Here is a 13,141-nt window from a genome sequence, read left to right on the forward strand (position 1 = left end):
TTTTGTAAAGGTCAAATTAATCAATACAAATGTTGTTGCTTTCACAATAATGAATTGAAAACTTCTGCCTATTCATCATTTAAATATGTAAGCAAATATGTATATAGCATTAGCTTGTGAAATTCATTGAGTATTTGTGAGTTTAATACACTACAAATCACACTCATTTCCAGCGTTTAGTGCAAGTAAACATGATTTGAAACAGAATACGGCCACTTTATATGTGTTGCAATCAACTATTCTGCTGCTCGATCCCAAATTTTTGCCACTGCATCATATATACATATTTACAATTGATAATGATTATGCCAGCCAATAGTGTTCGATTCCAATCTAAAATTAATAAAGTAATTCTGCCCTGTATGGGCATATATTTTGTCATCTGGTCATGATTTTACCCAGAGAATGTGACAGTAACGGGAGGGAAGCAGGAGGAGGTTAAAGGGGAAGGAGGACAGGTTCAAAACAAATATGTCTTTGAAGTTCTATTCATATTTCAGGGAAATTTTGTAAAGCACAACTTTATTTAAATTCACCTTTTCACACCATACGTTAACACTGACGAAGGCGGCAATGCCGAAACGCGTTTGGTAACTTAAGCTGTAGCACGAAAATAAATACGGAAAATTGGACTACGTATAATGGCTCAGAGTGCTCTCTATTGCAATTGGTCCAGTGTGGAAAGGTGACCAAGTGTTGGAAAAATAATCACGCACTCCACCGTGCGCAGAGCAAGCACCAGTGGCATTGTGGAGCAACGGCTGGTGGTCTGGAGTGAAGGAAAAATAAAAAATAAATATATATAGATATAGATATATATATATAACGAAACCGTTATGCACAACCATTCCTCTCCAGAAGAATAACGCGAGTAAGCCCAGAATTTGTGCTAATTCTTCAGTGATTTATTGTGCAAAAGTGTTGCCAGCCATCCGCCGTGACGCGTTTCGCCTCCCAAACGAGGCTTGATCACATTGCAGATATATGTATATATATCTGCAATGTGGTAACTCATGCAGATTAATGGTACTCCCACTGTTGAGTAATGGCTTCTGATGTATTGGTAGAGACGTAGTTACTAATGTACTAATGTTTGCGTTTGTGTGATGCAACAGCTTAGTACTCTACAGGTAAATGTATAAAATAGTAAGTAAATTAATACAATCTGTTACGTAGTGCCAGCATCTGCCAAAAACGTTAGTATTGAGGGCCTAGTATTTAAACCTGTGTCCCGAGACGTGAGAGTGAACTGCCATGGTACCCCAGTATCAGCCAAATACTGAAATAAATATAATAAATATTTTCTGCAGATTAGTGCTCTAGAAAGCAACGGGCCTATATCATAACCATGATGTTCTGTTTTTTAGGCAACATAAACAACCATTTCACTTTCTCACCGAGTGCCGGCACAAATATCACAAGTTTAATTCTTGCGATCCCGTTTGACTACGCCAATGGACTAGACCAAGTCTGGGACTACAAACTTTTGGTGTACATCACAGATGACAATTTACTGGGAACCGCAACAAGAGCCTCGACGGGACTCATTCAGACTGGGACGGTGACACTGAGCATTAATGCTTTTATTCCAGGACCAACCACTACCATAACGACTACGGTAAGCTAAGGGATACCCCAGATCTAATCAGTTTGGGCTTGTCTGGAACTTACAACATGTTTTTGTCTGAGGCTTCCATTCCAGGCTCCTGCTCCACATCTTGGCTATCTACTGCCTGTGCTACAGGTATTGATTAAAACAGGAAGCTGTGTTTACATCTGTGAAGTCACTGGTTTGGAAAATGATTCCCCTAAGATTTCTATAACTCTCACAGCTATGACTAGGATGGCCATTTCGCTTTATGTCATTACAGGGAGGGATTCTATTCCTAGGAGTTTCACATGAAAGTAATGGCTATCAAGTTTTATTACATCATTAGACACTAGGAACTAAGTCACAAAAAGGACAGTAGGCTAAGACCTGATCTGGACAACTTTGGGGATGACTATTCACATTACAAATGGCATCTTCTCTAGCTGTTAGGAAAGAGAGAGTTGAGACTTTCTGCAGCAGCCGCGGCCTGTGCAGGTAAGAGAGGTGGGGCCAGGTGTGTGGGGGGGGGGGGGGGGGGGGGGGGGGGAATTTCGGAAGATGCCGATGGAAAATTAATTATTTATTTACTTTTGCCTCGTGGTAGTCTTTCGAATCCGCCCCCTCCCAATCCGGAACACCGCTCTTACCTGCACGGGCCGCTCTTGTTACACAGTCGATTTTCCAGCTATATTTCCATCGCACATTCAAAGAAAACACTGCAATTCCCACAATCCTTCATTCTCAAACAGGAAGCATTAACATCAAAGAAAGATAAACACCACTGGAAAGAGTTGTGGTGCCCAACAAACGTCCTCTTTTCTTGATGTGCTGATATTAAAGACTGCCACAGGGAAACAAAGTATCAAACCTTCAAGGGAAAGACTGCTTTACCAGTGCACCTCTCTCCTTAATTGTATAATCTAATAAATCAATAAAATCAAGCAGTGGTGTAACAATAGCCCCAGCAGCCCCTACCGCGAGCTCCAGTGGGCTCCTCTGGTACACTGCATGGGTGCTGTGCCCCTGGCTTGAGAGCTCCTGATTGGGTCTGGAGCAGGGTCAGCTTTAGCGCTGTTTGCGCCCGGTGCGAAAATCATTTTTGGTGCCCCCACACCCCATGACAGCCTCCTCAGTTTCACTCACTGCCACCGGGCGAAGTGCACCTCAACTCTCCAATCATAAGTTATTGCTAAACACAGCGCCCTCCTGAGGTCAGCACCTCCTTCACAGGTCCGCGCCCAGCGCAGCTGCACCGGTCGCACTGCCCTAAAGCCGGCCCTGGTCTGGAGCACGGAGGTCCCCCTTCTTGTACTTTGCAGGGGGGGGCCCTCAAGATTCGTTGCGCCACTGAACTGAAGTGAAGCAGCCCCGGTCTCCCCACTACTACTGGAAACAAATTAACCAGCCACGTAACAATTTTCAGGTAGACACAAACGTTTCCCCTTGCACTGCCATACATAAGTATCACTTTGAAACCAAAGACAAGACTGACCTATGCTGAAGCCACAGACTCTACCAATCAGATACAAAGCATTCCCAATCAACTCAAGACACTGTAAACAATACGCTTACACTCTACAGTAGCCACACAATCTAAGCAAAAAGTAGAAGAATCAAAATAAAAAAGTGCACACATTCGACAAAAACTTAACTTGCATGCAGCAAGAAAAGAGTAATTTTGTTGGAAATCACACCTGTGTATAGTGCTCGGTGTCTGTCTTTCATGTTAATGCTTCTTGCTGGGAAATAAGACTGTGGGACTTGCAGAGTACTATTCGAATGTGCTATGTGAAGAAAGCAAGAAAAGAGATCGCATAATTGAGCCTCCTGTCTTGTGATACAAGTTCGGGTACCTCAGTTAAACAATACAATAAGAATAGAACTTCCTGCATTGCCCCAGTCGTCCTTTTCAGCTGCTTGTGATAAAGTGTCCTGCAAAGTGTCAGACACGAGTCTAGTAAATGTCCCAAGTAAGCAGACTGCAAACATAAGGAATGACAAACATATGCACTCTGAAAACTTGGCAGCTGTGCAAAGTCCCTGGTCCCATCTATAGAGAGGCAATCGCCTAGACCTATGTCAGACTCCAGTGCCTTTGTCTCATTTCACCTGCCTGGGTTATCCAGGCAGCTATAGCTTCAAGGTATACAGCCCACAGAGATAGGCGTTATCGTTTAACAATGAGCTAACACATTTTGGAAATATATCCCTTCATTGGCTTAACAGTTACTTGAAATCTATTTGAATGATGAGATGAGGAAGTCAACAAACCAGCCTGCTGCAAGAATAGAGAGAGCGAGATTGAGATTCAGTGGCAGAATAAAGCCAGTTGGACGGTTCCAGTTGCTTTGGACCATAGGACACCTCACCAGAGGTAGAATCATTTCCCACCACTGTTAACATTCCTAGAGATTTAGCATCGTCCTTACAAATGCCAAATTCTCCGCTGACTGCATCAAAGTTTATTTAATGCTTGTAGCTAGACGCCCCTTGACACCGTACTTCTTCAAGAGAAAAGTCATCAGCAAGGCTGTGCACATGTATTTCTGCTGCAAGCATGCAGAAGAGGGATTTCATTGAGTGCATCTGCATGTCAGATTTCCCGCTGTCACTGGACTGTCATTATAATTCCGTTTGGGTCAACCCTGTTTGAGGACTTCTGACCAAGACTAGCATCTTTGCATGTTTCAGATTTAAGAGTGGTTCCCAAGGTCATGATCTCCTAGCAGAGTGCAACAGAACCAGACCTAAAACAGAATCCTTTCATTGACACTTAAGGCTGTACAAGCACACAGGGAGCTCAAAGCAAGGAGTCTCCTATGCCGGGCATCACTCCCTGTGCTCTGTTGGTGAACACTCACACACTGTACAACATTATTACCTGGTAGACCACTCCATAATAACCTGTTTTGGCTGAAGCTGTTGTATGTGTGGGACACCTGCTGCTTTCTGTTCAGTACATCGTTCCAGTATTGGCCAGTATAACAGGTGTAACCCAGACCCCGACTGGTCCTGTGGTGCAGGGAGGCTCCCACTCTGTTCAACGCTTTTACATATTTGTAGGTCGATCAGCTTAAATGAAAATTGATTGGCACATTGAATTTACTTATATGCCCTTTAGTATATGGTACTACAAACATGTACTCAGGGCCTGTGAATTAAATGCTACCAGTGGGCCTGTAGCACTCATTGGGCGACCCATTAAAGTAGCCCTTTAAATCATGTTTGAGGTCTGTACCTGCAGCTCCACTGCAGTTTTAAACTAATTTCGACCTGGCAAAATGAGCCTTTTGCCAAGCCCAAACCTTCCTTTATAATACATTTTAATCACCCCTAAGGTAAGCCCTAGAGGCCCATAGGGTAGGGTAGAATGGAGGATGGCTGTGGGCGGAACTGTTCCTGCTTCACTTACACTTCAAAAGGCTTGCCTCCAGCATGCCTAAAAGAGCCTGGCACTAACCTTTTGTCAAGGGAAGGGAAGAACTTTACATAACCAGATTTAGGGATTGTATAGGGAATTCCCCCACTTCAAAGACTGGAACCAGGTATACATTTGGAACCTCTGATCACCTCTTAAGTTCACTCCTGGACCTGTAGAAGTCTTCAGAAGGTCTGCCTGGACACCAGAAGACTGCTTGGCCTTCAGAGGACTGCCCTGCTGTTACCAGAGGACTGCCTTCTTGCTTAACAACTTGGCTACTATGGGGTTTTCCCCTCCTGTGCTGCATTCATTCAATCACCATTGTTCATGACAAGGTCAGCTCGTCAAACGCACAGCGCAGGTAACACCCATCACGAGCTGACCTTGTCATGAGCATGAAAGGGGTTAAAGGACCGCTTTGCTGCTTGAAAGAGAACTGGACCTTTTCCTTGAACACCAGGACCACCTGAAGTAATTCAAAGGAAGAGAACTGGGCCATTTCCTTGGAACCCGGAACCACTAGAAATAATTCAAATGGCTTGTTGGCTACCCTCCTTCAGCTACAGGGGCATAACAAGCTCAATCAATCAATCATAGCATTTGTATAGTGCACTACTCACCCGGAGGGTCTCAAGGCGCTTGGGGGAAGGGGGGTCTGCTATTGCTCGAACAGCCAGGTCTTGAGTTGTCTCCTGAAGGGGAGATGGTCCTGGGTCAGCCGGAGGTGGGTGGGGAGGGAGTTCCATGTCTTGGCCGCCAGGTAGGAGAAGGATCTTCCTCCGGCGGGGGCTCTTCGGATGCGTGGTACGGCGGCGAGGGCGAGGCTTGTCGAACGTAGCTGGTGGGTGGGCGTGTAGAAGGTCAAGCGGTCGTTGAGGTACTTGGGGCCCAGATCGTGGAGGGACTTGTGTGCTTGGGTGAGGAGTCTGAATGTGGTTCTCTTGCTGACGGGGAGCCAGTGCAGGTCCCTCAGGTGTCAGGAGATGTGGTTGCGTCGGGGGATGTCCAGGATGAGTCGGGCAGAGGCGTTCTGGATGCGTTGGAGTCTTTTCTGTAGCTTGGCTGTGGTTCCGGCGTAGAGGGTGTTTCCGTAGTCCAGTCGCCTTGTGACGAGTGCCTGGGTGACCTTCTTCCTGGTTTCGGTCGGGATGCATCGGAAGATCTTACGGACGTGCGTATGGTGTTGAAGCATGATGAGGAGACGGCGTTGACTTGTCTGGTCATCGAGAGGGAGGAGCCCAGGATGAAGCCCAGGTTGCGTGTGTGGTCTGTTGGCTTGGGTGCGCTGCCTAGGGTCGGGGGCCACCAGGTGTCGTCCCAGGCGGAGGGCGATGGTCCCAGGATTAGGACTTCCGTCTTGTCTGAGTTCAGTTTCAGGCGGCTGTTCTTCATCCACTCGGCGACATCTTTCATCCCTTCGTGTAGGCTAGTTCTGGCGTTGGCGGGGTCACTGGTGAGGCAGAGGATCAGTTGGGTGTCGTCAGCGTAGGAGATGATGTTGAGGTTGTGTTGGCGTGCGATGGCTGCAAGGCGTCTCATGTAGACGTTGAAGAGGGTGGGGCTGGGGCTCCTTGTGCCGTGAACCTTGCATTGAGAACTGACAGACTCCCATTATATTCTTCTCCTCAGAAGCAAATCCCTTTCAGCAGGATCTCTCAGTGACAGTATCATGTATCATGGAGCCCCCTTTGGCTATAGCCTGCAGCTTCATCATGCATGGTAGGTTTTCTACTTCCAAAGACTTGTCCAAGTCCAAAGGTAAAAGTCTTCACTGGGCTCGACAGCGACCAGCTCCCCATCAATGATGACGACCTCCTTGGCCTGGAAATTCTGCTTTTCCTGCTCAGAGGATCCGCCTCCCCCCTACATCATCGACGACTTCACTGAGACTTCATTCAGAGGCTTCCCAGTGACCACGACTTGTTGGACTCCACCTGCTGCATTGCCCTGCTGAAAACTACCTTGTCAGGAACTTTTTTCAGGATTTTTCCTAAGTCGAAAGGTAAATTGAGACCAGGCCTGATCCACCTTGTGTATCCATCCCATGCTCCATCGATCAGGCTTGACTTTTTTCTAAATTGGTTTCTAATTTGTCTTGTGTTTTCACTTCATTACTGTTTGAAGTGCTGCATGCATACTTTACACAGTATCTCCAAGTTAAGCCTGACTGCTTTTGTGTAAAGCTACCAGAGGGTGTAGCACAGGTTAATTTAGTGACCTTTGTGGCTCACCCTGACAAGGGTTGTGGTTGTTGCCTGGGTGAGGCTTCCACCCCCTAAACAAATAACCCAATTTCTTACATGCATGTTTTCTGAAGTTTCCAAATCCAATATGGTGTCAATCTATTGTCCTGTAATACCTGTATTGTTCATATACATGGAGGCCTTGCCCTTGCTGTTAGTTGGATGTATTACAATACATTTGTTTCATTATTTTTCATCTTGTTTATCGCCCACTTTTATGCTTTTTAGACTCAGATTTTTTCACCCCATTTTTGTGCAGCTGGATACAACTTTGGAATTAAGAGCAAAAAAGTATAGTATAGGGGGAACCCTAAAAACCAAATTCTAGAATAGATGCAAAATACTATTGCGTTTGAGTCCAAATTTCAACAATTCATTTCTGTCATATGAATTTTTTCTTAAATACAATAAATTAATCCGCAAAATTATGAGAGAATAGAAAAAATAATTTCTTTATCTCAATATAATATACACAATACAATCCTCTAAGGCTATTATATACATTCCTCATATATAATTTCAATATAGGTACAACAATAAGAAAATCAACTAATTGATGAAATTACAAAAAAGAAAATAGCATCTCAATACAATTTCTTCAACTTACTATAGCAATGTGGCATACATTTCTTCAACATAGGTACAGCTAACACATGTTTTGTGGTTTAAGTAATTTTTTCAAGGCCAAGCCACACAGCGAATATAATATGGGATCATTGTTAAATCTAGGGTACTACCCACCAGATCCTTTCTATAATCTCATAATTTTGCAGATTTATTTATTATACACAAGAAAGTATTCATATGACATATATAAATTGATGACATCTGGTCTCAAAAGCAATGGTATTCTGCATCTGTTATAGAAATTGTTTTTTGGTGAACCCCTTAGATTATTATTATTATTATTATTATGTTTGCTTTTGAATTGGTGATGGTAGTGGACAATTACCACTTGGGGTGCACTCTGTGCTTGATAGTATAGCCCTTTCCATTGCCTCACCCATTTTTGCTACATTGGATTTACTAGTTTTATGTAGGACGTTTCTCAAACCTGAGTCAAAGTGGTGTTGTTGCCTTGCTTGTCAACTCCAGTATCTTCCACTGTCTACAATCAAGAACTACTAAGATTCTAATATTGCAAAACATTTTATTTCACCTTTGTGGCTTTTCCTTCAGTATTGGACCATTTTAAGGAGACACTTAACACTTTTAACATGGACACAAATAACAGGATGGCACTATGGGTTACTCAGAGGATTTGCCCTTTGTTTGGGCAATTGAGGACTCTTGAAAGAACGTCAAAGTTTCCAGTTCTCAACACAAACACACATTTGGCCTTAGTGACACCTGTAGCCGTCCCAGAATGGTCTATTGCTTCCTGGACTGAATTCAATTTCAATTCCTTGGAGTAATGTTTAGTAATTTGTGGTTTTTGTCCCAACAGGAGGTCTTTGTCCCTGAGTCATCTTAGCTAAGATCCCAGGAACACATCTTCAAATTGGTAATATAATGGATGTCCATGACTAATATCTGCCAATCTTATTTTGTTTTACAACATATTTATTGGTGTAGGTCCCATCAGGAGGGTTCAGTGTTAGGAGTGCAGGGTGATCAAATAGGAGCCTATTTTGCATTGGAGGCCACACCATGGCAATGAAGAGGGAGCCATGTTCAGCATGAAAATTTAAGGCTACACCAATAGCAATGCACAAATTGGTTTGTCTTCCACTTGTGGCATTTAGTGACATTTAACTAAAAAACTGTGGCTACAAGGAGCGGGCCAAACATTCAGCCAGGAAACCAGCAGTCAGAAAGTAAGGAGTGATTTGTATTCTCTATGAAGTTTTGAATTGCGTCAATGAGCCTCAAAATAGCTTACAAAGAGGGAACGGCACCAAAGTTTATTTCAAGTAATTTTACCTTTTTAGTGATCAGGCAAGAAAAGCAGAAAGATTTGTTTTTCTCAACACAACTTTATTTCCTCAAGCAACCATATTTAATTTTTGCAGGAGTTGAGCTTCAGGGGGTGCTTGGGGTGTGACACCCCCAAATAAATGCATTCTAGGCTTAGTAGTTGAATCTAGGGGCCCTGCGTTGGGTCTGCTATGTCTGTGTTGGCTTTTCCCACCATTCTGTAATCACTAAGAGGTTATAACCTGTTAATTTTTTTAATTGGGAACTGATAAATAGTGACTGGCTTATCACAAAAGTATTAAATCTGCACCCACCGGAGTACTCCATGGGATGAACGCTTGCAAACAGTCTAACCACTGGTCATGACTTGGGGTAGCATTCCAAACCATTGTTTTCCACCCACTCTGCCACTCTAGGAAGAGGTCCATCTGATGCAAATCAATTAGGACCCTGCTTCTCATGGAAACAGTAGCTCATTCAAAACATGAATCATCTCACCCTGCGGCCCACTGCTTTTTTGGTTGGAAAATGTGAGATTAATCTTCCCTGATTGTCACTGACTAAGGTACGACCCTGAATGTTGGGGAGTAAGAAACTTCTCCATTATGTGCACATATTTTTTTTGAAGTTATATTAACAGGTTAGCAGGTGATTTTTGCGCTTTGCCTGTGCTAAAAATGTTAAAACCAAGCACATTTTTAATTACTGATTTTTGTGTTTTGCATGTTGTTGGTCTCCATACAAATCTTTGCCGGGTGTCACTTGAATACCTACTTAGGCAGGTGGTATTGTCTTATCCCTGTTAGGGTTGTCAGTGGTTTGTCAGACCCATAGTGGTTGTTAGCATAATTATGGTTTAAATGTGGATATTAGATTGAATTACCAAATTTCGCCATGTACTAAGGCGTACTTGCATTTAAACAATGTAAAAGTCAATGAAGAGTGTTGTTACGTATAGTTACCCCTTTAAACTGTTTATTTCCACACAGACTGCAGTGACTTACGTAACACGGCGAGAAAATGCTTATTCCTCATTGGCGTGGTATGTACCATTCGTCATTGCCCTGGGCGGCTGCCTTCTGCTTGGACTTCTGGCGTACCTCACATACCTGTTGGCAAGATGTATCCGTTGCCCACCGAAGCCCAAGGCAGACAAAGAGCCGTTGTAAGTATTTACGTTATCTATATGCCCCGGATCATGGTCATACTCTTTCCATATGTTTATCAGCCATGTGCTTTGCTTCTGTGACAGTTGGGCAAAGAGCGTGCTCATAAAATGGCTGACACTTTGTGTTTGCCTCCACAAACATATTGTAAACGTGGATCACTGTTGACGTTCACTGTTTCATCTTGGCTATTATTTAAAACATAAGAGGTATGACCGAGGCACTGGAAATATGCGGCAGGTGTAGACCAAGTTATATGGAGTTTCCTAAATTATGAGGCAAGAAAAGGTAAATTATGCTGCATAATGTGGCACATTTTGTGATAGTAAAGTCTTTTTACTTTGTCATTTTTCTCTCTGTTAACACCATCTGGGCAAAGATTTCACCTCATTAGTACTAATCTAATGCCCAAATATATCAATAAGCATCAGAAAGATGATTAGCCAACCTTTGCGAAGTGCCTTCCACTGTTCATTCATCAACACGTGTTGCCATGTTTTTATTACTTTTGATTCATTTGAGCTGCTCAATTTTTTTTTGTTAATATGCAGATTATGCAGCAGGTGATGGATTATGTGGCAATTGAGACAAATGCACAGGTGCAAAATTACATGATTCCAAAGTACCTGGTTCTGATCTAGGAATGAGGCAATAAGCTCAATCTTGGGATTGGTTAAAATTCAAGTGTCAGGATTTCAAGTGTACTCAATGCTAAACATCTGTGTTATGTTATTTGCTGATTGTTTTAAGACACTCTGATCAGTGGCTAACAAAAGCCCCCGCAGTAAGGGTCATCCCCTACCCACAGGGGGAGCGCTCCATCACTGTTCATGGGCGGTGCACCCCGTGCCTTAGAACGCCTGACTGGGTCTGGAGTGTGGGGGTCCATGTACTTTGCAGGGGGCCCCTCCACTTTCTTTACACCACTAGCTCTGATACAAAAAGGCTTTCTGGCATTAGCAATCGGATTATTTTTAAGCTTATTAACCTTAACCTACAAAAACTATTTGTAGGTTTTATATTTATTTCATGATTGCTGATGCTCTTTAATGCACTGCTGAGTAAAGGCCTTAGACAAGCCTAATACCATCAGAGTATTAAAACCAGGAAAAATATATATCTAATGCACTTTTACTCAGATGTTAACAATACTTTTAGTGGAAGGAGTGTAACTTTAAGGGACAGCAGCAAAAGAAATTTGATAAGAAGGGTGGCAATAGACCCGAAAAGAGTGCCGCACTTATACCATTATCTCCTACAGTGTTTGTTTATAGTTCCCAGAGTGTACCTTCTACTGTGTGCGAGGACTCCCTGTAAGCACCCTCTGCCAAGAGACGCCACTCTATATCACGGGAAACGAATAAATGTAAACAACAGAGGTGCACCACATATACAACAAATAAAATTGATTGATCATTTCAAAGTCGGTAAAGTGACTTATCATCTACTTATTGTCATTTTCTAATGGTTGCTTCGCATGTTTACACCAAAAAAGCCAGCCAACTCATTTAGGGCCAGGTGTACTACCGTCTTTTGCATGTACAAATGGGTGTGTGACCCGTTTGCACATGCAAAAATCAACTTTCCCATGTGTAGACCCTATTTAGCGAGTTGAAAATGATTTGCGACTCGCTAAATTGGATTAGAGACCCTATTAGGAAGTGGCTTCCCCCTCAGCCCATAACGCTGCCTCAGCATTCTCCTTCCCGCCTCAACCCGCCCACTCCCGCCTCCCAGACCCTCACCCCTCCCCTTCCTCTACTTTAATGGCAACCATTGCGGGGAGCACGAGCTAGACCCCTGACCACCGTCAAAGATCAGCTCTTCCCCCGCAGCTCCGCTGGACTGACCCACAGCTTCAGTCCCACACAGGCAGGGTTCGAAATCACTACCTGTTGGGTGCCGCGCTCTGTTTTTCTTTTCTTTCTGTACTTTTTAAACTTGTACTGCCTTCTGCCCACTGTATTGCCTTGAGTCTTGTATTGCCTTCTGACCACTGTATTCAGTGGCTTGTCCCTCCGCTTCCTCCTCAGCCCATAACGCTGCCTCAGCGTTCGTCTTCCCGCCTCAACCTCACCGTTCCACATTGCCAGCCTCCTGCCCACAGCCTCGCAGCGGATCTTAGCGCTGCCGAGGACACGCAATAGAATCAAATATTGCCGCCATTTCCCGCCGCACCCTAAGGCCACGCCCCCTCTCACGGGGCCACGCCCCTCCCCCACGACTCTTTTTCACCATAAATTATGTGTTTCTTTCGAAAGCGCAGCGGTCGCGACGATGGCGCGCCGAAGGCGCACCTAAGGCAAGCCCGTCTGCGCCCGTCCGCGCCAGAACGAGCCAGAAGCCAGGCACGGGGGCTCGGTCGAGGATTTCATACTCCAGAGATTCCTTATGCCATCTCAATCTGCCTGTTCTACCGCTATGTTCCCAATCTTTGAGAGGAGAATCCTGCTTCACCCACTGTCCCCACTGTCCTTTCAAACTCACCCCCTCTATAAATGAGCACCACCCTCAGACGATCATCAATATGGCTCTTATCAACTGCAGGTCTCTGCCAAAACACGCCCATGAAATACACTTACTTATCGAGGAACACCATCTAGAGATCCTGTTTCTTACAGAAACATGGCTTGCGCCTGACTCAGATGCCGATATAGTACAGGCACTACCCCACGGATTCCTGATACAACACCTGAACCGTCCTAAGGGTAGGGGAGGAGGAATTGCCGTTATCTTTAAAGAGTCTTTCTCATGTAGATTCTTTGACAGCCCCCTGACGGACTGTGAAAATATGCACTTCACT

The 13,141-nt window shown here is 44.2% G+C and overlaps 1 protein-coding gene across 1 annotated transcript in view; it reads left to right on the forward strand.

Annotated features, from left to right (window-relative positions):
- Nucleotides 1-10,341, forward strand: part of CDHR3 (cadherin related family member 3) — a 225,264-nt gene extending 214,923 nt beyond the window's left edge. Inside the window, exons 14-15 of the mRNA XM_086929671.1 lie at nucleotides 1,368-1,618; nucleotides 10,162-10,341. Coding sequence (XP_086785797.1) covers nucleotides 1,368-1,618; nucleotides 10,162-10,341 — 431 coding nt within the window. The remainder of the gene's footprint in view (nucleotides 1-1,367; nucleotides 1,619-10,161) is intronic.
- Nucleotides 10,342-13,141: the final 2,800 nt, after the last annotated feature.

The sequence above is a fragment of the Lissotriton vulgaris genome, chromosome 1_1, assembly GCF_964263255.1.
Source record: "Lissotriton vulgaris chromosome 1_1, aLisVul1.2, whole genome shotgun sequence".
Classification (NCBI taxonomy): domain Eukaryota; kingdom Metazoa; phylum Chordata; class Amphibia; order Caudata; family Salamandridae; genus Lissotriton; species Lissotriton vulgaris.